The sequence below is a fragment of the Cyanistes caeruleus genome, chromosome 25 (genome assembly GCF_971803275.1).
Source record: "Cyanistes caeruleus chromosome 25, bCyaCae1.hap1.1, whole genome shotgun sequence".
In the NCBI taxonomy this organism is placed as follows: domain Eukaryota; kingdom Metazoa; phylum Chordata; class Aves; order Passeriformes; family Paridae; genus Cyanistes; species Cyanistes caeruleus.
The window spans coordinates 1,476,897-1,498,563 of record NC_141725.1 but is presented as its reverse complement, the minus strand read 5'-3'; the positions used below and the strand labels follow the sequence as shown (position 1 = coordinate 1,498,563).

Here is a 21,667-nt window from a genome sequence, read left to right as displayed (position 1 = left end):
TCACCCCACACTCGTGTCCTGCTGTGCACACACGACCTCTCATGGCAGGGGCTCCATGCCAGCCCACCCAGGCTGCACACACGGACCTGTGAGCAGGCACAGGGCATGGACAGGGGGGTCATGGAGAACCTCTGCCATGGATCCAGGCTGGGAGGACTGGGGGTGCTCACCTGGAGAAGAGAAGGCTCCAGGGAGAGCTCAGAGCCCCTTGCAGGGCCTAAAGGGGCTCCAGGAGAGCTGGAGAGGGACTGGGGACAAGGCCTGCAGGGACAGGACACAGGGAATGGCTTCCAGTGCCAGAGGGCAGGACTGGATGGGATATTGGGAAGGAATTGTTGGCTGGGAGGGTGGGCAGGCCCTGGCACAGGGTGCCCAGAGCAGCTGTGGCTGCCCCTGGATCCCTGGCAGTGCCCAAGGCTGGGATGGACGGGGCTTGGAGCAGCCTGGGATGGTGGAAGGTGTCCCTGCCATGGCAGGGGTGACACTGGATGAGCTTTGAGGTCCCTCCCAACCCAAACCATTCCATGGGTTATGCACACACCCCCCAGCCCCTCCTGCGTGCACCTTGTGTGCACACAGCACATCCCTGCACGCACGGCTGGGCACACACAGGTATGGACACACAAACATCATCACGTACGTGTGACCTATGGACACGTATGTATTCACACACACATGGACACACACACAGCACACACACAAGTTCTCACACACCACAGACATCAAACACACACACGTTCCCACACAAAGGCATCATACACATGTACACATACACACATAGGGCCACACTCACAGTCACACACTCTCACAGTCACACACACTCAGGGTTACACTCACACACACAGGTCACACTTTCACAGGGTCACACACATTCTCACAGGGTTACACTCACACACTCACACATAGGGTCACACTCACAATCACACTCTCACAGTCACACACACACACAGGATCACACTGTCACAGTCACACACACTGTCACTGTCACACACACACAGGGTCACACTCAATCACACACACACACAGGGTCACACACTCACAGTCACACACACTGTCACAGTCACACACACACACACACAGGGTCACAATCACAGACACATAGGCTCACACTCACAATCTCACACACACACACACAGGTCACACACAATCACAGACACACACACACAGGTCACACGCTCACAATCACACACACAGGTCACACACACACAGGCTTACACTCTCACAATCACACTCACACACACAGGCTCACTCTCACAATCACACACACACACAGGCTCACACTCTCACAATCACACTCACACACACGCACAGGCTCACACTCTCACAATCACACACACACTCACACAGGGTCACACTCACAATCACACACACACAATCTCACACACACAATCACACACAGACACAGACACAGACACACTCACACAGGGTCACACTCACAATCACACACACACAATCTCACACACACAGACACAGACACACACACTCACACAGGGTCACACAATCACACAGACACACACACACACACTCACACAGGGTCACTCTCACAATCACACACACACAATCTCACACACACAGATACAGACACACACACACAGGGTCACACAATCTCACAGACACAGACACACACACTCACACAGGGTCACACTCACAATCACACACACACAATCTCACACACACAATCACACACAGATACAGACACACACACTCACACAGGGTCACACTCACAATCACACACACACACACACACGGTCACACTGTCACAGCCACACAGTCACACACTCTCAGTCCCCGCCCCCCGCACGCAAGGCCCGCTCCCATTGGCTGTCCGGTCCCGGGGGCGGGGCTCCGCGCACGGACCAATCACGTGTCTGCAGCTCCCCCATTTCGTGTGCGGCCGCTGAGGGCGGCTGTTCCCGCCCCCGGCCCTCAGGGCTCCCCTCTCCGAGAGACCCCAAAGCCCCGTGCGGAGCCCACCCCCATCGAGGGGCCATCAGCGCTGCGGACGGCTTTTTTCCTCTCCTTTTTCTCCTCCTTTATAAAGTGCCCTTTGTACGTATTTACCTTACGAAAGGAGATTAAAACCTCGGGCCGGGTGCCCCATCCTCTTCTAGGGCTGCCCCGGCCTGGCAATGTTCATTGTGCAGGTGAGAGGTGACAGGTGACCCTGCACCGGTGACACTGCACCACAGACAGCCTTCATCAGCCCGGTGGGGTCTGGGACACGAGAGTCCGGGATGGGAACATGAGTCCAGGGTTCATGGGAATACAAGTTCGTGGGAATATGAGTCCAGTGCAAGGAGACAGGGTGGGGGTCACCCCCCTCCCCAGAGCCCAGTGGCCCCCAGTGCAGGGGACCCTCCAGACTCAGAGTGTGGCACCGCAGTGGCCAAGGACACAGTGGCTGAGGACACAGCCCTGAGGACATGGTGGCCAGGGACACAGCCCTGAGGACATGGTGGCCAGGGACACAGGCCCGCTCAGTTGATGGTGCTGCTCTGGCTCTCTCCCTCAGCGCTCCCAGTGCCACTTTCAGGGGTCCTAGCACTGCTCAGCCCCTGCAGGCTGACAGCACCTGGAGGAAGAGGAGGAAGGGACAGGTCAGGAGAGATGGCAGTGTGAGGTGACCCACATGTGCTGGCCTGGCCCTCCTGGACTCTTCTGCTAGTACCAGGGGCCTGATGCAGCAGAGCCTCAAGCAACATGAGGGGTCTGTCCTGTTCCCCCACCCCACAGCAGGCACTGGCACCCAGGGAAGCAGAAAAGGCACTGAGCAGGGGTGTTGGCTCCTCAGGCTGGCAAAGGTCACCCCACCATCCCCCACGTTTGCTGCCAGCACGTGGAGCTGCCCCTGACACCCCCTGAAGCTCCAGTGTCAGTGTGGCCGTGACCAGGCCAGGGGCGTGTTGCCCCCCAGAAGGGCACAGCAAGCAGACACAGCCCCTCTCTGGGGGAAGCAGCAGGAGCGGGACAATGGCCCAGCCCCGTGCCCTACCATGACGGTTCCCCTGCAAACGTAGCCACAGCCAGCCCAGTGATGAAAGGGCTCCCACTGCTGCTGCACTGGGGCCATCTGCAAAGACACTGCAGCTTTAGCTCAGGCTGGCACTGACCTATACCCAGCTGTACCCAGCTCCACACTGGGCTGCCCCCAAGCCCTCAGCCCCACTCACGGTAGCGGATCCGGATGGGCCACACCATGATGCAGCACAGCACGGTGACAGCAGCAATGGCAATGCCGCCAGTGACCAGCACCATCACCCAGCGGTAGAAGTCGACACAGGCAGGGCAGCACAGCTCAGTCCTGTGATGACAGGCAGGGAAGTGGCTGGAGGCTGGGACTGGAGTCCCAGGCTATGGGCAGTTGTCCCATGTCCCCACATCAGAGTCAGGACTGATTCCCACTGGGAGGGAAAGGCCCAGGGCAAGGATATCCACAGGGCTTGGGCCCTCGTCCAAGGCCAGGAGAGAAGGTGAAGAGAGGTTTAAGACAAATCAGAGCCAGACAAGAACAGGCTCCAGGGAGACCTTACAGCCCCTTCCAGGGCCTCAAGAGGCTCCAGGAGAGCTAGAAAGAGACTTTGGACAAGGGCCTTGAGGGACAGGACAAGGGGGAATGACTTCACACTGCCAGAGGACAGGGTTAGATGACATATTGGGAAGAAATTCTTCCTTGTGAGGGTGGTGAGGTCCTGACACAGGGTTCCCAGAGTAGCTGTGGCTGCCCCATCCCTCAAAGTCTTTCAGTCCAGGCTGGACAAGGCTTGGAGCAACCTGGTGTAGTGGAAAGTGTCCCTGCCCATGGCATGGAGTGGAAGGAGATGAGCTTTAAGGTCCCTTCCCATTCAAACCGTTCTGGGATTCTATAAATCTGAGCTGCTTCCCTCCCATGACTCTTGCTCCAACCCTGGAATATTTCCTTGTGGCCCCCAAGCAATAGAGGTCCCAGGTTTGCAGAGACACTTACGGGCAGGGGTGCAGGTTCTGGATCACCATCACAGCCAGGCCATTGGCCATCTTGTCCGTGAAGCTCATGGCACCGTAGACAAATGCGCTGCTGTGCTGAGGGAGGACAGGGAACCATGCTGGGCTATGCTGGGTCACACAGCCCTGTGTGCCCTCTCATGGGCAGAGCCCTCACTGCAGCAGAGCAGCAGAGCATGGCGCACAGCACTCACAGGGGCTGCCCAGCAGAGCTCCCTCCCCAGCACCTTCATCCCCCAATCCTAACCAGTGCCCACCCCAGACTACAGGTTCTGTGCCTGCTGTGACCCCCCCATTCCATCCCACCAGGAGCAGCGGCCGTACCGTGTTAGTGCCGATGAGATCTGCAGTCATAGACAGGGAGGTGACCAGGATGGTGGCTGAGCCAGCCCCGAGCAGCACTGCCAGCCCGTAGATCTCATCTCCTATTGGCCTGGCCAGGGTCACCCACGAGGCAAAGGCCAGGACCACCAGGATGCCCACAAAGTAAGTCAGCTGTGATGGGGATGGGCAGAGGGAGAAGGGGGAGCTCAGACATCAGCTGGCACTCATGGGGAGGGAGGAGCAAGCAGGGAGGGCATGGGGCCAGCATTGCCCAGGACCCATGAGGGACAGCCCTGGCTCTGTCCCAGCTGTATTTAAACAAGGAGACTCCAAAAGTAGGTCCTTGCTGTACTTGAGGCTGTTCTGCAGCCCAAGGGTTGTGCCCTGGGCAGTTGGGAGAGCGTGTCTGTGAGGTTAGGGGACACTCCACTGGCATCCAACAGCACACAGGGGCAGGTTCCTGCTGCTGGCATTGCAGACCGTGTGCCCACTCAGGCAAGTGTAGCCAGACCCCCCCTCTGCCCCGATGGGCACCACAGGGCTCTACAGCCCAGTCAGACCTGCATGGGACATGGTAACTCTAGGCCAGCATTGCCTTCCCCAGCCCCAGGGATGTACAAGACAGGCTCCTGCTCCCATCCCTGCCCACCATCCCCAGACCTAGTAGGACCCAGATCCCCATCCTTGTCCACCACTCCCAGTCCCAGCAGGACCCATGCTGCAGTGGGTGGTTGCTGGCAAAGGGACCATAAGGGGTCCTGGCTCTCCAGCTCAGGTGTGCCAGGAACTTTTCTCACAGCCAGGATTTGGCCCCTGGGCCTCTCCTGGGGTCAAACTCCAACCTCTCCAGCACCCTGTACTTACGTTCCGACCAATCCATTTGTTCACAGGCTTCATAAGGAATGAGGAGAGGAACCCACTGACATACATCACTAGGGGAATGGTGGCAATGTACTTCTGCAAGTGACAAGGACAGGGAGGAAATGAGCCCCAGACCACATCAGGACACCCTCTCATGTGCCCCTGGACCTGCCCTGTGCCCACCTTGGAGAGCAGCAGTGAGTTGGTCAGGTACATGGCGATGTAGGTCTGGGACAGGTTGACGATGAGGCGGGTGGCCATGTAGAGCACTGCAACCTGGGAGGGGATACAGCCAGGGCATCAGTGCTCAGCCTGTGGGAAGGACCTTCTCTGCCCAGCTATCAGGGCACAGGTGCCTAGTGGGAAGGGCATGGTCCCTCTGAGGTGGTGGATGGGTACCCAGAACAGCCCCTCTCTCCATCCCCACCCACACCTGGGCAGGTCCCATGGCTGCAGGACACCCAGGGTGCCCAGGCAGGGCAGCAGCCCAGGCCAAGGGAGTCCTGCCCAGCTGTACCTGGTAGAAGGAGGGCTCCAGCAGCCAGTCCTTCCAGAGCAGCAGTGGACGTGGGGGGCCCGAGGGCTCCTTGTGCAGCAGCGGGGTGCTCTCCTCTGGCTCAGGCAGCACCCCTGGTAGGTACGGCTTCTCCTTGGTGCCCAGGTGGAAGATAAGGGAGAACACGGCCCCGAGCCCCACCACGATGAGGGCCAAGTTCTGGTGAGGCAGTGGGTGTGAGCACAGCAGTGGGGCAGCCCACCATCAGCCCCCCAGCAGTCTGGAGGGTAAGGAGAGGTGCCCAAACCCCAGGGAGGGCTCCGTGTGGCTCTTACCCAGTTGGTGAGGTTTTAGGGCATTGCCTTCTGACTCCCTCCAGCACCTCCCCAGTTGAGTCACAGGAAGAGGGAACCCTAGGGACTGTGCTTTGCCACTCACCCGAAACACAGGGATGTCCTGTGGGCCCAGGTGCTCCATGTGGTCAGGCTGGTCCGTCTGGAAGTTCAGGAGGAGCCAGGTCAGGCCGTACACAGTGATGTTGGCCATGACGGTGAAGGCATACCTGAGTGGAAAGAAACCTTGGGGCGATGCAGAGGGACAAGCATGGGGACAGAACAACAGGACACCTCTGCCCACGGCTGCCCCCTAAGCCAGATGAGCTACAGCTTCTGCACCTCATGTCATGGCTGAGGCAACACCTCTGAGGGCACAAGGCATCTGGCCAAGCAGCCTTACTGCTGCAACTCCCAGTGTGCCCAGCCCAAGCCTCTGGGCATGACTGAGAAGAAACCATGATTCCTGCAGGTCAGTTGGTTCCCCCTCCAGGCACAGCTCACCTCTGCTTCAAGGATGCCATGAACCGTCTGACCCAGTGTCCCCAGAGTGGGACCACTTGGACCCACAGTTACCCCACATCCTCCTTGTTCACCCTGCTCCATAGGATAAATATCCCATCCCACATCCCGATCCTGAGAGAGATGAGTCGAGTGCACTGCCCACCTGGCCCTGGAGACATCTCACCTCCACAACAGTCCTCAGAGCTGTGTCCAGCTCTCCTTGAGGGCATCTGGGAGGAACAGCCCCAGATGCCCTCAAGTCCCCTAAATGCCACCATCAATTCCCAAAGCAGAGGTGTCTCCAGCTCAGGGAAGTGTCCCATGGGGTGTGTCACTGACATCCCTGGCATCAAGACATTCCCTCCTGGCAGCAAAGGCTTTGAGTCACCAACCCAGGACCAGCACCAACCTTTGGCACATCCCACAGGACACCCACATGGCCCAGTCCCTGTGCTGCCATGCCGAGGTCTCTGGTGTGCCACAGCACCCAGGGGCCTCCTGTCACACAGTGATGGGACCCAGCATGGGCAGGGCAGCTCCCCGAGCCCCAGGGGACCGCAGGTGTGGCTGTGCTCACCTGAAAGCCGTGAGCTCCACCTTCCCATGGTCACTGCTCACCAGCTCGGGGATGAGGGCCAGGTGGGACACCTGCGTGGCCGCCCAGCCAAACTGGAAGATGACGATGAAGGGGAGGTAGTAGATGAAGGCTGCCCACTGTGGAGTGCTCTCCCCGCAAGCCAGGCAGGGGCTGAAGACAAAGGGAAAGGACACAAGGACACAGGTGGTGCCTGGGGAGAGAGTGGAGCAGTGAGAGGCTGCATACCTGGCTGGGACTCCAATGTGACACAGACAGCCCTCTCTGACACAGGTTCTACCCCAGAGCTGGGGAAGGAGGTGGGCCCCTTCCCCAACCAGATGAGACACGTGGAGCTCCAGACTCCCTCAGCCCATCCTGCACAGGGAATGTCCTTCCCTCTGGTACCCAGCACAGACAAATACCCCCCAGTCAAGGTCCTTTCCCAGCACAGCACTGGCACTGTTCTGTCCCCTCAAGACATCATGGCAGACCCTCAATGTCACACCCACCGACACCAAGAGGTTCTTACTGTCCCCAGGTGCAGATAACCAGTCAGATAACCCCTCCCTGCTGCCTGCCTGTGGTGATACGGCACCCCTAGGGAGGGCTCTGGCTGTCCCACAGGCACTGTCACCCCATCTGTTTCCATGTCCCCTCTCCCATGGGGCTGGCAGAGTGGGGCTGGCAGAGAGAGCCATGCTTCTGCCATGCTCACAGACATCACCCGCATCATGACAGGGTGACACAGAGCCATGGGGGGCTCTGGGAAGGCCCCGCTGAGTCAGGAACACCAGAGCCAGGCTCCTCCCTCTGCTGTGGCAGGACAGCACAGGGACAAAGCTTGGGGACGCTGCGTGTAGGGACCCTGCGTGGGGCACAGGCCAGCCTGGCCCCTCCCTCCCCTTTCCCAAAGTTACAGTCTCTCTGCCAAGTGGCTCCACAGACCCCCAGGCCCCGACACAGAGTCTGTTGCCCAGTCCCCCATGTTCCCCTGTACTGTCCTACATGTCCCCAGCTTCACTGCATGCTGATGAAGAGCTGTTCCTACAGCTGAGGGGAACCTGCTTTGCCAGGTCCCCAAGGTACCCTCTCCACTTTGCAAGAACCTCTCCTCATGAGTGATTCCTCCTCCTCCCACCCATGAAGGGGAATTCCTCCTCCTCCTTGCTCCTACAGAGCACAGCCATGCAGGCCAGAGCAAAGCCAAAGGCAGCAGTGACAAGTCCAGCCCAGCCCCACCCATCCCATCAAGGGGTGCTGGGTCCCTACACTGGCTCACAGTTGGTTTTGGTGCTCAAGGTGGTCCTCTGAAGGACAGGGGACTCAAGCACGTGGTGCCTGTGCCCCAAACCACAGGCACGGGAAGGTCCACAAAGGCTCAAACCAGCCTAGAGTCTCTCTGTTCCCTGGGTTTTAACTGGGACCAGATGAGAGGTGAGGGTCCCAGGGCCCCACAGGGTCAGGATCTGCAACCCTGTGAAGGCTGAGGGCTCCCAAGGGGAACACTGGGGCAGGAGCTGTGGGGACCTGGCTGCTGCAGCCTCCAGGGCTGCTCCTGTGCCCACCCATGAGCCATCGCCACCAGCATAACCACAGGAGTGTCACCTCCTCCTTGTGTCCCCCTGGGACAGGCAGTGTCCACCACCAGGGTCACCCCACTGACCACCCCATGGAGCTGTGCCCATCTGGCTGCCCCCTAATACCCATGTACCCCAAGTGCCCAGGAGTGGCTGCACTGTCAGAGAGGTCCTGGGGTCCCTGCTCTCCCAAGTGGGGCCATGGGAGCTTCTCCAAGACCATTCTGCCCACCCTGGGCAGGCAAAGGCCCAGCTTCTCATCTCTGGCCCCACTGGGCAGGACCATGAGAATGCCAGGCTGCTCGGCAGAGACACCTGGGGCAGGGACTTTGGGACAGCACTGCCAGACAGGCTGAGACAGGCATCAAAGAGACATTTAACCTTCCTCCCCACTGCATCAGGAAGCTGGACCCCAGAAAAGAGCTGGCTAGCAGGCAGGGACATCAGGACTGCCTGTGGGAAGGCCTGGGACTGCGGCCGTGGTGGGAAGATGCCACTGATAGCAACTCGTGGTGTCTCCCCTGCCCCGAGGCTGCGGTTTCAGTTTCCTCTGATGTGAGCACGGGTTTGCCACCGGAGGAGACACCCCGCTCCCACACAACACCCCTCGCTGCAGTGTGATTGAGGAAGCCGAATGGCCCCGGCACAGCCAGCTCCGGTGGGTTTGCCACCATCACCGCTCACTCTGTGGTCAGCCAAGATGGGCTGGGAAAACCCCTGCCTGGGGAATAACCCACGCTCCAGCCTGGAAAACAGCCTGCATCCCTGCCCCAGCCTGCCCTGAGCTCTGCTCCCTGCACCCTGCAGCCCCCATGCAAAGCCTGAGTTAGGACTTCCCTTCTATGCTCACGGGGCAGCACCCAGCTGGAGCAGGGGGAGGAAACAGCTCCGGCCGCTTCCCTAAATCTAGGGCACTGATGCAGCTGACACTGGGTCAGGGGTGACACTGGTGCCCTTCAGCACTCTCCCCGACTCACCAAGCCGAGCTCCACAAGGTTAGACGTCTTATCAGCTGCCGTTGGATTGCAAGAAGCAGTTGGTTGAGATAAATTTGGGATCAAGATAAGAGGACCCACACTGCAACCGTCCTCCCTCCACACAGATCTGCTCTGAGTGAGGCAGTGCCTGGTTGTTACCGAGGGTTGTTATCAGGGGCCATTTCTTCCACCAACTGCCCCGTCCCCAGTGCCAGCTAAGCAAGATGTGCAGGCTCCTGCACCAGTCACAGCACCAAGGATGCCTCTTCAGACAACGCTGTCCCCTCAGAGAGGGACCAAGGACTCCTCTCCTACCGCACTGCTCTCCACATCACACTGTCCCCTCACAGAAAGACCAAGGACCCCTCTCTATGCCACACTGTCCCCTCAGAGAGGGACTTCAATAGATGGGTCCCCACCAATCCCTGCACTCTGTTGCATTTTTTGACCCAGGGCACAATGCAAGACAAACCTGTCAATAATTCCTGTGCTGTACCCCACTGCTGGCCCCTGGGGTGCACAGCCCCAGCACAGCCAAAGGCCCATGCCATAGGCTTCCCCCCCGGGGATACCAAGAGCTGCTCAGGAAGCACCTGGGCTTTTGGGATAGCCCCGCTTTTACGGCTGGCCTTGGTTTTGCTGCACCTCCAAGGTTTGAGGCTCTAACCCTAACCATAACCCCAGCCACACACACAAAGCCCGAGGGACAGCAGGGAGCCCCCCGGGGTGGGATGGTGCCCCTTCCCCATCCAGGCTCAGCATCCTGCCGTCCCCTACACATGGAGCAGCTCTGTCCCCACCTCGCTGCCACAGAAGATACTAGAAAGGCATCTCACAGACTACCCCCTCCTCACAAGGCACCCCAGACCCATCTCCTGTCATCCAGGGCACTGCCAACACACCAGAGCCCCTTCACCCTCTACAGAGCACCCCAAAAGCCCCCAGGGCAGCATTCCCTTCCATGGAGGAGCTGCTCCCTTCCACTCCAGGGCACTCAATTCCACCCAGCCTTGGGGCTGCTCCTCTCCAGCTGGGGGTACCCTGTCCCCACCTCACTGCCACATAATGGTCCCCCTCCCCAGAAAGGCTCCTGCATTTTCAGGGAGACCTCCATGCTACAAGGCACCCTGCTTCCTCCCCACTCCAGGGAATCCCCAAGGCTGATCCTCCAACCCAGAAAGGCACCCTTGGTTCCTCCTCTTCTAGGGCACCCCAGAAAGGTACCCTGGGGCTGATCCTGTACCCCAGAGAGGCTCCTCCAAGGCCACTCATGTCCACAAAGGGCCCCCCAGCAGAGTGTCCCCCATCCATGCCCTGCCAGCAGAGCTGCTCGGGGCCAACTCCCTCTACCCAACATCCCCCACTGTCCCAACCCTAGTCATCCTAGAAAGGTTCACCCAGGGTCATCCCTTTCTTCTTAGGGCATGCCAGAAAGGTTCCCCTGGGTAGCCCCCACTCAGGACACCTCAGAAAAGCTCCTTGGGGCCACCTTTCTCCCTTCTGGGCACCCCAGAAGGGTGTCTGCCACCCCCGGCATCCCAGAAAAGCTCCTCCAGGGTCACTCACATTCACACGTCACCCCTGATGTGGGGTCCACTCCCTCAGGGCACCCCAGAAAGGCCCCCCTAGAGCCATCCTCTCCACTTAGAGCACCCCACAGCCCTCACAGCCCTACTCCTCCCCTCTCCTCTCCTCCCCTAACCAAACTCCCTTGGGGTTACCCATCTCTTATCTTTGGCACCCCAGCAGTGTGTCCCACCCATGACACCCCAGAAAGGCTCCCCATGGCTATTCATCTCCATCCAGGCCACTGCAGAAAGGCTACCCTGGGGCCACCCATTTTCACCCAAGACACCTTGGATAGGTACCCTTGGGCCACCCCCTTCCAGGCACCCCAGAAAGGTTCCCCTGTGTGTCTTTCAACACAGAACAACACAGTAGGGTTCCCTGGGACCATGCCTCTCCATTTAGAGCACCCTAGAAAGGCTCTGGATGTCCCCTCACAGACAGCCCGGAAAGTCTCACCCGGGACCATCCCTGTTCACTTAGAGCATCCCAGAAAGGCTTTGATGGTTGTTCCCCAACACAGACACACAGAAAAGCTCCGCCGGGGTCATCCTTTTCTACTTAGAGTAGCCCAGCAAAGTTTCCCCCTCAGATGACGCCCACTCAGGACACCCCAGAAAGGCTCCCCTGGGGCCATCCCTCTTCACATGGAGCATCTCAGAAAGGCTCCCCCGGGTGTCCCCCACCCAAAGCGCCTCAGCAAGGCCTCCCAGGGTCACCGCTCTCCACTCCGGGCACCCCAGAAAGGCTCTACTGGGGTCAGCCCTCTCCACCCAGATCCCCCTGTCTGAGCTTCCTGTCCCCCGTACCCCCCATGCGGGTGTCCCCGCTCCCTCCGCTCCCCCGCACCCACCGGCCAGGTGCCAGCCCTTCCTGCGCCCGCAGCGGCCGCAGCCGTGGGCCCGGTCGGCCTCGAAGCCGAGCAGGGGCGTGCAGAGCCCGTCGGCCGCCTGCCCGGCCAGGAGCAGCCCGCCGGCCGCGCCGTGCCCGTAGCCCAGCACGGCGTGCAGGAAGGGCAGCAGGTAGGTGAACCACAGCGCCGAGCACGCGTCGTTCAGGAAGTGCCCGCACGCGAAGCTGAGCCGCGCCCGCAGCGGCAGCGCCGGGGCCGCCGGGGACTGCGGAGGCTCCGCCATGGCCCGGCCACAGCCCGCGGGGACAGCGGCCGGACGGGCCCGGCGGGAGCGACCGGCAGGGAATGGGAGGGGACGGGGAGGGAGGAGGGAGGAGTGGCAGGGACAGGGAGGGACCGCCCGGGACCGGCGATCCCCCGCATCCCCCGGGGCCGCCGCGGGGAGAGCGGGCGGTGACCCGGGCACGGGGGAGGCGGGAGCGGGAGAGCGCCCGGTTACACCGATCCCAGGGATTCCACTGCTGACCCCACACTGCTCCCAGACACGTCACAGCTGCCCCCACACCGTTCCCAGACACACCAGCAGTGGCCCTGTACTGCTCCCAGTCACACCAGTACTACGACACTGCTCCCAGTCACATCAGTAATGTCCCTACAGTGCTCCCAGTTGCACCCAGTATTACCCTCACACTGCTCCCAGTCACTCCAGTGCTGCCCCATACCGCTCCCAGTCACACCAGTGCTGTCCCCAAAGTGATCCCAGTATTATTCCTACACTTCCAGTCACTCCTACCCTGCCTGCATTACTCTCACAGAGCCCAGTACCCTCTCACTGCTCCCAGTCACACCAGTGCTGCCTGTAACGTCCCATTACCTACACAAGGGAATGTCCCAGTCACTCTAGTACCCCCACACTGGTCCCAGTGACCTCAGTACCCACAAGGGGACGGTCCCCATGCTGCCAGTAGGCACCCCAGAATTCCAGTGACACTCATTGCTCCCAGTAACCCCGGTATTCAAGCCAGGGGTCTCCATGGTGCCCGCAGTTGCTCCAGTTCCAGTGATGCCAGTACACCATCCCACGGCTCCCAGTCACCCCAATATCTCAGTATGCACCAAGTGGGGAGTGGCAGACTACAGGAGTGAGGGTACAGGGGTTGTAGGCACTGGAACCAGTCAGATGAGAGTCACTGGGACACTGGAATGACTACAGATGTCATGGGGACCCCCTGCTTGAATGGGCACTGGGGTTAGTAGGAGTCTTGTGGGAGTATTGGGGTGACTGTGCTCTCCTGGGTAATGATGTATCTGGTGGCTGGGGACAGTGTGGGGGGAGTATTGGGCTCACTGGGACTCTAGGGTGGCTACTGGAGTTGTGGGACACCTCCTCTTGGGTGAATACTGGTGTCACTGGCAGTGGCACTGCTTACCTGGGCAACTGGGAGCTCCTTTTGAGTAGGTACTGGTGTGACTGGGGACCAGTATGAGCAGTACTGGGGGCACTGAGACCCTCTAGAAAGGAGTATTAGGGTCACTGGCACTGTGGTGACTGCAGGCATCATGCAGATCTCCAGCTTTCAATACTGGAGACACTGGGAGCAGAGTGGAGGTCATGGGGGATTTCCCCTTGTGTATTTAATGGAGTCACTGGGACCAGTATGGGCTGTACTGGGGTAACAGGAAGCAGTGTTGGAGGAGTACTGGGGTCACTGGGACTGTGGGATAAATCCTGGTGTCATGGGTACCTCCTGCTGGGTGGGTACTGGGGCTGCTGGGAGCGGTGGGGGAGGGTAGCAGAATCAGTGGATCAGCCCTGAAGCGGGCACTGAGGTTACTGGGAGCGATGGGAAGACTGGAGTCACAGGAATAGGGCGGGGGCGGCGGGGGCGCCGCCATGACGTTGCCCCTTTAAGGCGCTGACCACAGCGGGTCACTGCACATGCGTCCCAACTCTTTGTCGTTGCCCCTTTAAGGCTCTGCCCTGTCCACAATTCCTCGTCCCCACGCTGGCTGCTGATTGGTCGAGCCGCTAGACGCGCGCGCGTGCCGCGTCTGCCAGCCGCGCCCCCTATTCCGCCGCTTCCATCTGACGTCATCAGATCCAGCCAATCCGCGTGGGACTGCGCTCAACGAGTCGGCCCTGAGCGGCCAATCGGGGGCCGTGCGGCGGGAGCCTCGTTTGCATAATAATAGAGGGGCGTGGTCAGGTGAGCTGCGGCGGCGGCGGGTCCGGACGGGGGATCCTGTGGGGGGGGATCTTATGGGAGGGGATCCTGTGGGGGGAGATCCTGTGGGGGGGATCCTGTGGGGGGGATCCTGTGGGGGGGGATCTTATGGGAGGGAATCCTGTGGGAGGGGATCCTGTGGGGGGAGATCCTGTGGGGGGGTGGGATCCTATGGGAGGGGATCCTGTGGGGGGGATCCTGTGGGGGGGGATCCTGTGGGAGGGGATCCTGTGGGGGGGATCTATGGGGCGGGGCGTTCCCATTGGGGCTCCTCAGGAGGGAGGGCGAGACGGGGAGGGCCGGTGAGGGGGCGCGGAGCGTTGTGGGGACGAACCTGTTGGGGCTGCGATGGGTCTTGGTGGAGGGAGGTTTCTGCAGGGGAGGGCTCGGGGACGCTGGGGATGGCGGGTGGGAGGGGGGCCAGGGGGATAAGCCCGTGGGGGCTGCGATGGCTCCCCCAGGGATGGGGTGGATCAATGGGAGCGGGCGGGAGCTTGTTCCGGGTTCCTGGGGGCTGGGGGACGTGGAGGGGCCAGTAAGGGGCTGGTTAGGGAGAAGATGCCGTTCGGGGAGGGGTCCTGTGATTTCCCCACGAGAGGGAGACCTCCGAGGGGGGTTCCGGCAGGGAGACCCCGGTGGGCACCACCGGCCCGATGGCAGTGCCAGCTGTGCTCTGTCCGCAGGGTGCTGACCGAGACCCCCGCCCATGGCCCACAGCACCAAGCAGCCGCCTGCCGCCCTGCTGTAAGTGCCACCACCTGCCACAGCGTCCTCCAGCTGCCCTGTTCTGTGTCACTGCCCCTGGTGAAAAAGCGGCAGAAACTCACCCCCTTTCTATGCCTTGGGGGTGGTCTGTGTGTGCTGGGAAGGGATTGTCCCGCTCTGCTCTGCACTGGGGCAGCCTCACCTCCAGTGCTGGGGGCACTTGGGGCACCACAAGATCAGGAGGATCCAAAGCTGTTGGAGAGTGTCCGGAGGAGGGACACGGAGCTGGGGAAGGCTCTGAGGAGCAGCTGAGGGCACTTGGCTCGTTCAGCTGGAGCAGAGGAGACTGAGGGGAGGCTCCTCGGGGGCTGCAGCTCCTCCCGAGGGGAGGCGGAGGGGCAGGGGCTGAGCTCTGCTCTGGGACAGGGACAGGAGCCCAGGAAGGGCTGGAGCTGTGCCAGGGCTTGGGATGGATCTCAGGGCAAGGTTCTTCCCCCCGAGGCTGCTGGCACTGCCCAGGCTCCCCAGGGAATGGGCCCGGCCCCAAGGCTGCCAGAGCTCCAGGAGCGTTTGGCCAGCGCTCTCAGGGATGCTCAGGGTGGGCTTGTTGGGGGGTCTGGGCAGGGCCAGGAGTGGGACTCAATGATCCCTGAGGGTCCCTTCCAGCTCTGGCTGTTTCAGGATTCTGTGATTCTAAGCTTCTTGGGAGATCAGAACCAGCAAGGGCTGAATTCCCGTAAGATTTGTGCTGTCCTGAGTTGGCCTTGGCTGTCCTGGCGTGGGGGCTAGTGGATGGGGAAGCACCTCAGAGGTGGAGGGAGGTGGATGCCAGAGTGAACTGGCTGAGGCGGAATTTTGCCTGAGATAACTTTACTTTTTAAAACATCCTTAGGCATTCAAGGAATCTGGATCACGTGGGGGGAGGGTGATCCATCTGGTGCTGGAGGGTGTTGATGTGTTCCTGGTGAACAGGATGATGATGTGGACATCACTGGGAACATTGCTCTTGGAGCTGATAAAGCCAAAGGCTGGCCTGCACAGCCTCAGAGGGTTCTTTTCCCCCAGGAGCTGAGAGAAGAGGTGGTCTCACACCCTCCTGTCAGTTTTTTTTTGTGAGTGTGGGGGTGTAGGGCTCTGGTTGGCCTCTGATCCTGGTGGAGGGACTTGTCCCACTTCATCTGCAAGGGTCAGTGCAGTGGCAGCTCTGTGCTGTGGGCTCAGGGAAGGGGCCTCCTAAATTAACTACAAGGATGGCTTGTCTGGGGTAAATGGATAACAATAGCTTGGGGTCTCTGCAGGGATTGGGGTTTGCTCCAGATACACGATGTGGCAAACACAAGGAAAATTCTGAGGTGCATCCTGAGCAGGTTGAGATCACTGTGGCTTTTGGCACATGTCTGTGCCAGGGCTTGCGTTTGGCCCTGGGCTGGTTCCCAAGTCTGGAGATCTGGTTGGAACCCAAGCGAGCATCATTTGGTGATACTCGGGAGCCCTTTGTGGTTTCCCTGACATAGTGAGGACATTTCCAGCAGAGCACGAGCTGCCTTGAGGACCCAGGGGTGTGAATGGGACAGGGATGGAGCCAACTGGAGGAGGTGCCAGGGGGGCTTGGGGAACCCCAGGGTGATGCTGTGGTGGGACATGGAAGCTCTGCTCACCCAGTGTGGGAATTGGGGTGCTCAGTGGGGCAGGGAGGCTCTGCCTGAAGCAGCTGCTGATCCGTAAAGCCATGGCAATGACCTGGGAGTGGGGCTGGGCCCCACGGTGCAGCCGCTTGAGGTGTCAGGGAGGTGTCACAGACAGCACAAACCTGCTGGGATGGTTGTGGCTGGAGCCCTGCCCTCACCCTCTGCCTCCAGGTTCCTTGGGTGTGGGCAGGTGGTGTCCCTGGCACCAGGATCCAAACCCCTGTGGCTCCTCCTCCCTTGCAGAGTCCCTTGGGACTCCCCACCAAGGTGTATCCCAAGGTGACAGGCAGGGATGTGACTGTCAGTGTTACCTGATTCCAAGAGCTGATCCCCATCCAAATGTCTCTGATGAGTCCCAGGGCTGCCACCAGACCTCAGGGCAGCTTTAGTGTGCAGGACTGCCCTGCTAAGCTGGACTCTGCTTCAGTGCCATCACTCTGATGTAGCCTCCCCTCTTGGGAACAAGGGCTCCATGGCCAGTGCCACTTTTGGGTCTGTTTGAGTCTGTTTTTGAGTAAGGGGATTTGGGGAATCTGGTGAGTGTGAGGTCATACTGCTGGGGGATGTGTCACTGTTGGCCCCCATGTGTCCCAGCCCTCTCTGATGGTGCTCTCTGGCTGCAGACATACCACGGGCAAGGCTCAGCATGGAAACTTCCTGGTGGCCATCAAACAGGAGAAGGGAGAGTCAGCGCGGGTGGGCGGGGAGAAGCCGGAGGAGGAGGTGAGTCCCAGAGCCTGTGTCCCTTCTCACACGATCCCCAAGAGTGGGGCCCAAGGTGCCTGGCCTGGGGCTGTCCCTGTCCCTCTGCTTGCCCTGCACCAGCCCATGTGTGGCTGTGGCCATGGGCCAAAGAAGGGCTCAGACTTTTCCTTGAGGACTGTGTGGCCCAGGTGGGCCTGGGGGCTGTTCCCGTGTCCCACTGATGTGATGGCTCTGGTCCCTGATGGGCTGTCCTTTCCCCATGGGTGCCAGCCGGTGAAGAAGAGGGGCTGGCCCAAGGGCAAGAAGAGGAAGAAGATCCTTCCCAATGGCCCCAAAGCCCCTGTGACAGGCTACGTGCGCTTCCTGAATGAGCGGCGCGAGCAGATCCGCACGCAGCATCCTGACCTGCCCTTCCCAGAGATCACAAAGATGTTGGGAGCAGAGTGGAGCAAACTGCAGCTCTCAGAGAAGCAGGTACTAACCCCCAGGGAAGACCCCCCCCCAGCTGGACAGCTCCAGAGCCTGCTCCCCAAACCCCTGAGCTTGCTGTCCCCAGTGCTGAGGAGTGGGAGCTCGGCAGGGAGGGGTCAGCAGCTCCTGGGAGCCTGGATTGGGCAGGCTGAGGTTCCTCTGTGCCACAGCGGTACCTGGACGAGGCTGAGCGGGAGAAGCAGCAGTACATGAAGGAGCTGCGGGAATATCAGCAGTCAGAGGCCTACAAAATGTGCACGGAGAAGATCCAGGAGAAAAAGATCAAAAAAGGTGGGTTGTGGGAGCAATGGCTGCCAGGATCCAGCCAGGTGATGCCAGAGCCTTTTGGGAACATGAGTCTGGCCCCTGGGGTGACCTCCTTCCTCCGCTGCAGAGGACATGGGCACGGTGGCTGTGAACACCCTACTCAACGGACACCCGCATAAGGTAAGGCCCTATCAGGTCTGCCTGTGTGTGGGGAAACTGAGGCACGTTGCACTGCTGGGCTGGCTGTAGATGTGGGTGGGCAGAGGGAATTCTGGGACTGTGAGTCCCAGGTTCCTGGAGGGTTGGGAAGCAGAGCATAGCCATCCTCCCTCCCCACTTGTCAGGCAGGGCCAGCCCTCACCCTATCCCAGTACCCTCATCAGCCAAGGTGTTGGGGTCCCCTCTTGGTGGGCTCAGCCCTGCCCAACCCCTCCCTCTTGTCCCTCAGGCTGGCGAGTGCAGCGACACTTTCTCTACATTTGATGTGCCCATCTTCACCGAGGAGTTCTTGGACCAAAACAAGGGTAGGAGGGCTGTGGAGTGTCCTTGGTGCCCGTATGGAGGGACCAGGTGCTGGCTGGAACCTGGATGTTGGTGATACAGAGCTGCTTGGAAGAGCCATGTGTGGGGCAGGATTTGGGTTTGGAATGAGGGGGGCAGGGTCTGTCCCTGCGGACACGATGCTGTCCCGGCAGCCCGAGAGGCCGAGCTGCGGCGCCTGCGCAAGATGAACACGGAGTTTGAGGAGCAGAACGCCATCCTGCAGAAGCACACGGAGAGCATGAACTGCGCCAAGGAGAAGCTGGAGCAGGAGCTGGCACAGGAGGAGCGGCAGACCCTGGCCCTGCAGCAGCAGCTCCAGTCTGTGCGGCAGGCCCTCACTGCCAGCTTTGCCTCCCTCCCCATCCCTGGTGAGTTGGGGGTAGCCATGGGGTCCTCCAGCTGCTGGGACTCTTGCTTGGGCAGAGGGGCACTGAGGGGTCCCCCCAGCCAATGCAGGGAGCACTGTGGGACAGTGGGGTGGTGGTAGGTGCTCATCTGCTGCTGGGGTGGGATCCTGCAGCACTTGAAGAGCTTTCCAGGAAGCCCAGAGATGTGACAGCCAGCTGGCTTCCCTGTCCTGAGACAGGGCAGGCTGGCATCCCTCCTTCTCTGCAGCCACACTCACAGCTGCACCCCAGATTGGCCCAAATCCATGTGTTCCTAGACTTGTGCCACTGCAGGAGGGGGCATCTGGTGCTGGGGTCCCTTCTGCAGTTCCCACCTCATGAACAGGGTTGGGTAGGGACCTGCTGGCCCCGCTCACTGAGCTGTCACCTCACAGGCACTGGGGAGACCCCCACGCTGAGCACCCTGGACTTCTACATGGCCAAACTGCACAGTGCCATCGAGAGCAACCCCCTGCAGCACGAGCCCCTGGTGCTGCGTGTCAAGGAGATCCTGTCCCGGATTGCCAGGTGAGTGCAGGGCTGGGGCTGTGGCACAGGTGTCCACATGGGGCTGCAGGGTTAGCTTGAGCTGGTGGTGATGGGAGCTGAGCAGGGAAGGTGTGGATGGAGATGGGCATCCAGCTGCTCCAGGGAGCTGTGGGAGAGGGAAGCCCAGGTCCTGAATTCAGGAGGTGTCCCCATGTCCAAAGATGCTGATCTGCTGGAGCCAGTCCAGAGGAGGTCACGGAGCTGCTCCAAGGGCTGGAGCCCCTCTGCTCTGGAGCCAGGCTGGGAGAGCTGGGGGTGCTCACCTGGAGAAGAGAAGGCTCCAGGGAGAGCTCAGAGCCCCTTGCAGGGCCTAAAGGGGCTCCAGGAGAGCTGGAGAGGGACTGGGGACAAGGCCTGCAGGGACAGGACACAGGGAATGGCTTCCAGTGCCAGAGGGCAGGGCTGGATGGGATATTGGGAAGGAATTGTTAGCTGGGAGGGTGGGCAGGCCCTGGCACAGGGTGCCCAGAGCAGCTGGGGCTGCCCCTGGATCCCTGGAAGTGTCCAAGGCCAGGCTGGACAGGGCTTGGAGCAGCCTGGGATGGTGGAAGGTGTCCCTGCCATGGCAGAGGGAGGAGCTGGATGAACTATAGGACCACTTCCAATCCAAACTGTTGTGGGATTCTGCGACTCAGCTGTGCTTTTCTCCCTCCTCAGTGAACACTTGTGAGAGGACCAGTCCTTCCAGACCCCAGGCCTGGCTGGACCCTGGGCCTGTCCCTTGGAGCTCACTCAAGGGACAGTCTCTGCAGGGGGTCTGGCTGCTCCCCCTGCCCCTCGCACCTTCCTGCAGCTGGGACCCCCCAGCCTGGACCGCCCAACCCACGACTGCACCAGCCCCAGGGACCTTGAGCTTCGGGGGACAAGCGGTGACCAGGCTGAGAGCCCAGCTGGGACAGCACTGGGAAAGGGTCAACATTGGTGTGAGCACCCCCAACTCTCCCCTGGACCCCCCAGCCCTGCCTTGCCAGCCAGGGGCTGCCTGAAGCCTGACTGGGGCAGCACTGGTGGGTTTAGGCCTGGAGTGAACACACCCCTTTAGGGTGAACTGGGGCTGTGGGGATGGGGGACACTGAGGGGTGACTGGGACCCCCTTGGTCCTGGTGCTGCCTCCTGTCCCCTGGCCAGTTTAGGAGCCCCTTGGTCCCATCCCAGCAAGGCCTTGAGGGCAAATCCTTCCTGCTGCCTGCCTCAGCTTTTATTTAATGGGTGCCTTCAGCCCCTGCCCCTGTCACTGTGCTTGGCTCCCCTCCTTCCCCTTCATCTCTGGGACCAGGCAGCAAGCTTCTGAAAGCAATAAAACTCTTCAGGCCAGAGGGGAGCTGGAACTGACCCCCTCCTGGAGCAGGGAGCACAGCAGAACTGGGACTGGCCTCTTCCCATGGTGGGGGGGGACCCCTGGAAGAAGGGAGCTGGGACCCACCTTGTCCTGGGGTGGGGACCTCTGTAGCAGTGGAGCTGTGACTGACCCCTTCCTGCTTGCAGGGATCCTGGGTGTGCTGCACTGGCTTTTGCCTCCTGCCCCCTTTTGCCTGAGCCCCCTTGCTCTTGTGGGACCACTGTGCTGGCAGCCGGGGTTGGGGCTGGTGTCCCTGGGACTGCCTGTCATTAATCTCAGACTGTGTAATTAGAGAGTGTCTTATTTTCTTACTTAGCACTACATGGGCCTGGCCCTGGCCCTGGGTCTGATGGGGACTGGGGTGTTCCCACCCCTCCCTCGCTTGCCAGGCCTGTGCTGTGCATCTGCCATTTGCCATCTCCTGGTGCCCCTGGGCTGGGGATGGAGATGGGAGCAAATAAATGTTGGAGAAAACCACTCTGGTCCCTGTGTGTTTGGGCTCAGCGGGAACTCTAGAGCTGCTCCTGGGGTTGCTGGGGTGGATCCACGGGTGGCAACCCTGAGCCCATCACCGCATCCCCGGCTGGGGAGGATGTGAGGTGCTGGCTCTGGGCCGGCTGCTCTCCCACCTCCAGCCTGGCCGGGGCTCTTCCTACGTGGCAGAGCTCACCCGATCCTCGCGGGTGACCTGCGCCACCGGCTCAGGTTCCCGGGCTGCGGGATCACCTTACGGCCGGCGGG

At 60.6% G+C, this 21,667-nt stretch overlaps 2 protein-coding genes across 9 annotated transcripts; one reads left to right on the top strand and one right to left on the bottom strand.

The window, feature by feature from the left end:
- Nucleotides 1-96: 96 nt before the first annotated feature.
- MFSD12 (major facilitator superfamily domain containing 12) lies at nt 97-12,407 on the bottom strand. Its single transcript, XM_023942810.2, has 10 exons — nt 12,049-12,407; nt 7,076-7,286; nt 6,101-6,224; nt 5,684-5,881; nt 5,350-5,442; nt 5,170-5,262; nt 4,306-4,476; nt 3,965-4,059; nt 3,171-3,301; nt 97-2,572 (listed from the first exon to the last, which is right to left on the bottom strand). Exons 1-10 carry the CDS (start codon nt 12,329-12,331, stop codon nt 2,478-2,480), a joined length of 1,494 nt encoding a protein of 497 aa, XP_023798578.2. The 5' UTR covers nt 12,332-12,407; the 3' UTR covers nt 97-2,477.
- On the top strand, nt 1,865-21,403 carry HMG20B (high mobility group 20B). 8 transcript variants are annotated; one of them, XM_086862362.1, is made up of 13 exons: nt 1,865-2,049; nt 4,291-4,467; nt 5,196-5,376; nt 14,022-14,255; nt 14,957-15,017; nt 17,290-17,389; nt 17,642-17,845; nt 18,013-18,133; nt 18,237-18,289; nt 18,558-18,633; nt 18,805-19,020; nt 19,434-19,566; nt 20,245-21,403. In XM_086862362.1, exons 5-13 carry the CDS (start codon nt 14,980-14,982, stop codon nt 20,255-20,257), a joined length of 954 nt encoding a protein of 317 aa, XP_086718488.1. In that variant the 5' UTR covers nt 1,865-2,049; nt 4,291-4,467; nt 5,196-5,376; nt 14,022-14,255; nt 14,957-14,979; the 3' UTR covers nt 20,258-21,403. The 8 variants fall into 8 exon arrangements, with proteins under 8 accessions (XP_086718488.1, XP_086718489.1, XP_086718487.1 ...); XM_086862363.1 differs by having other exon boundaries at nt 1,887-3,470; XM_086862361.1 differs by lacking the exons at nt 1,865-2,049; nt 4,291-4,467; nt 5,196-5,376 and adding an exon at nt 12,071-12,217.
- The last annotated feature ends 264 nt before the right edge of the window (nt 21,404-21,667 follow it).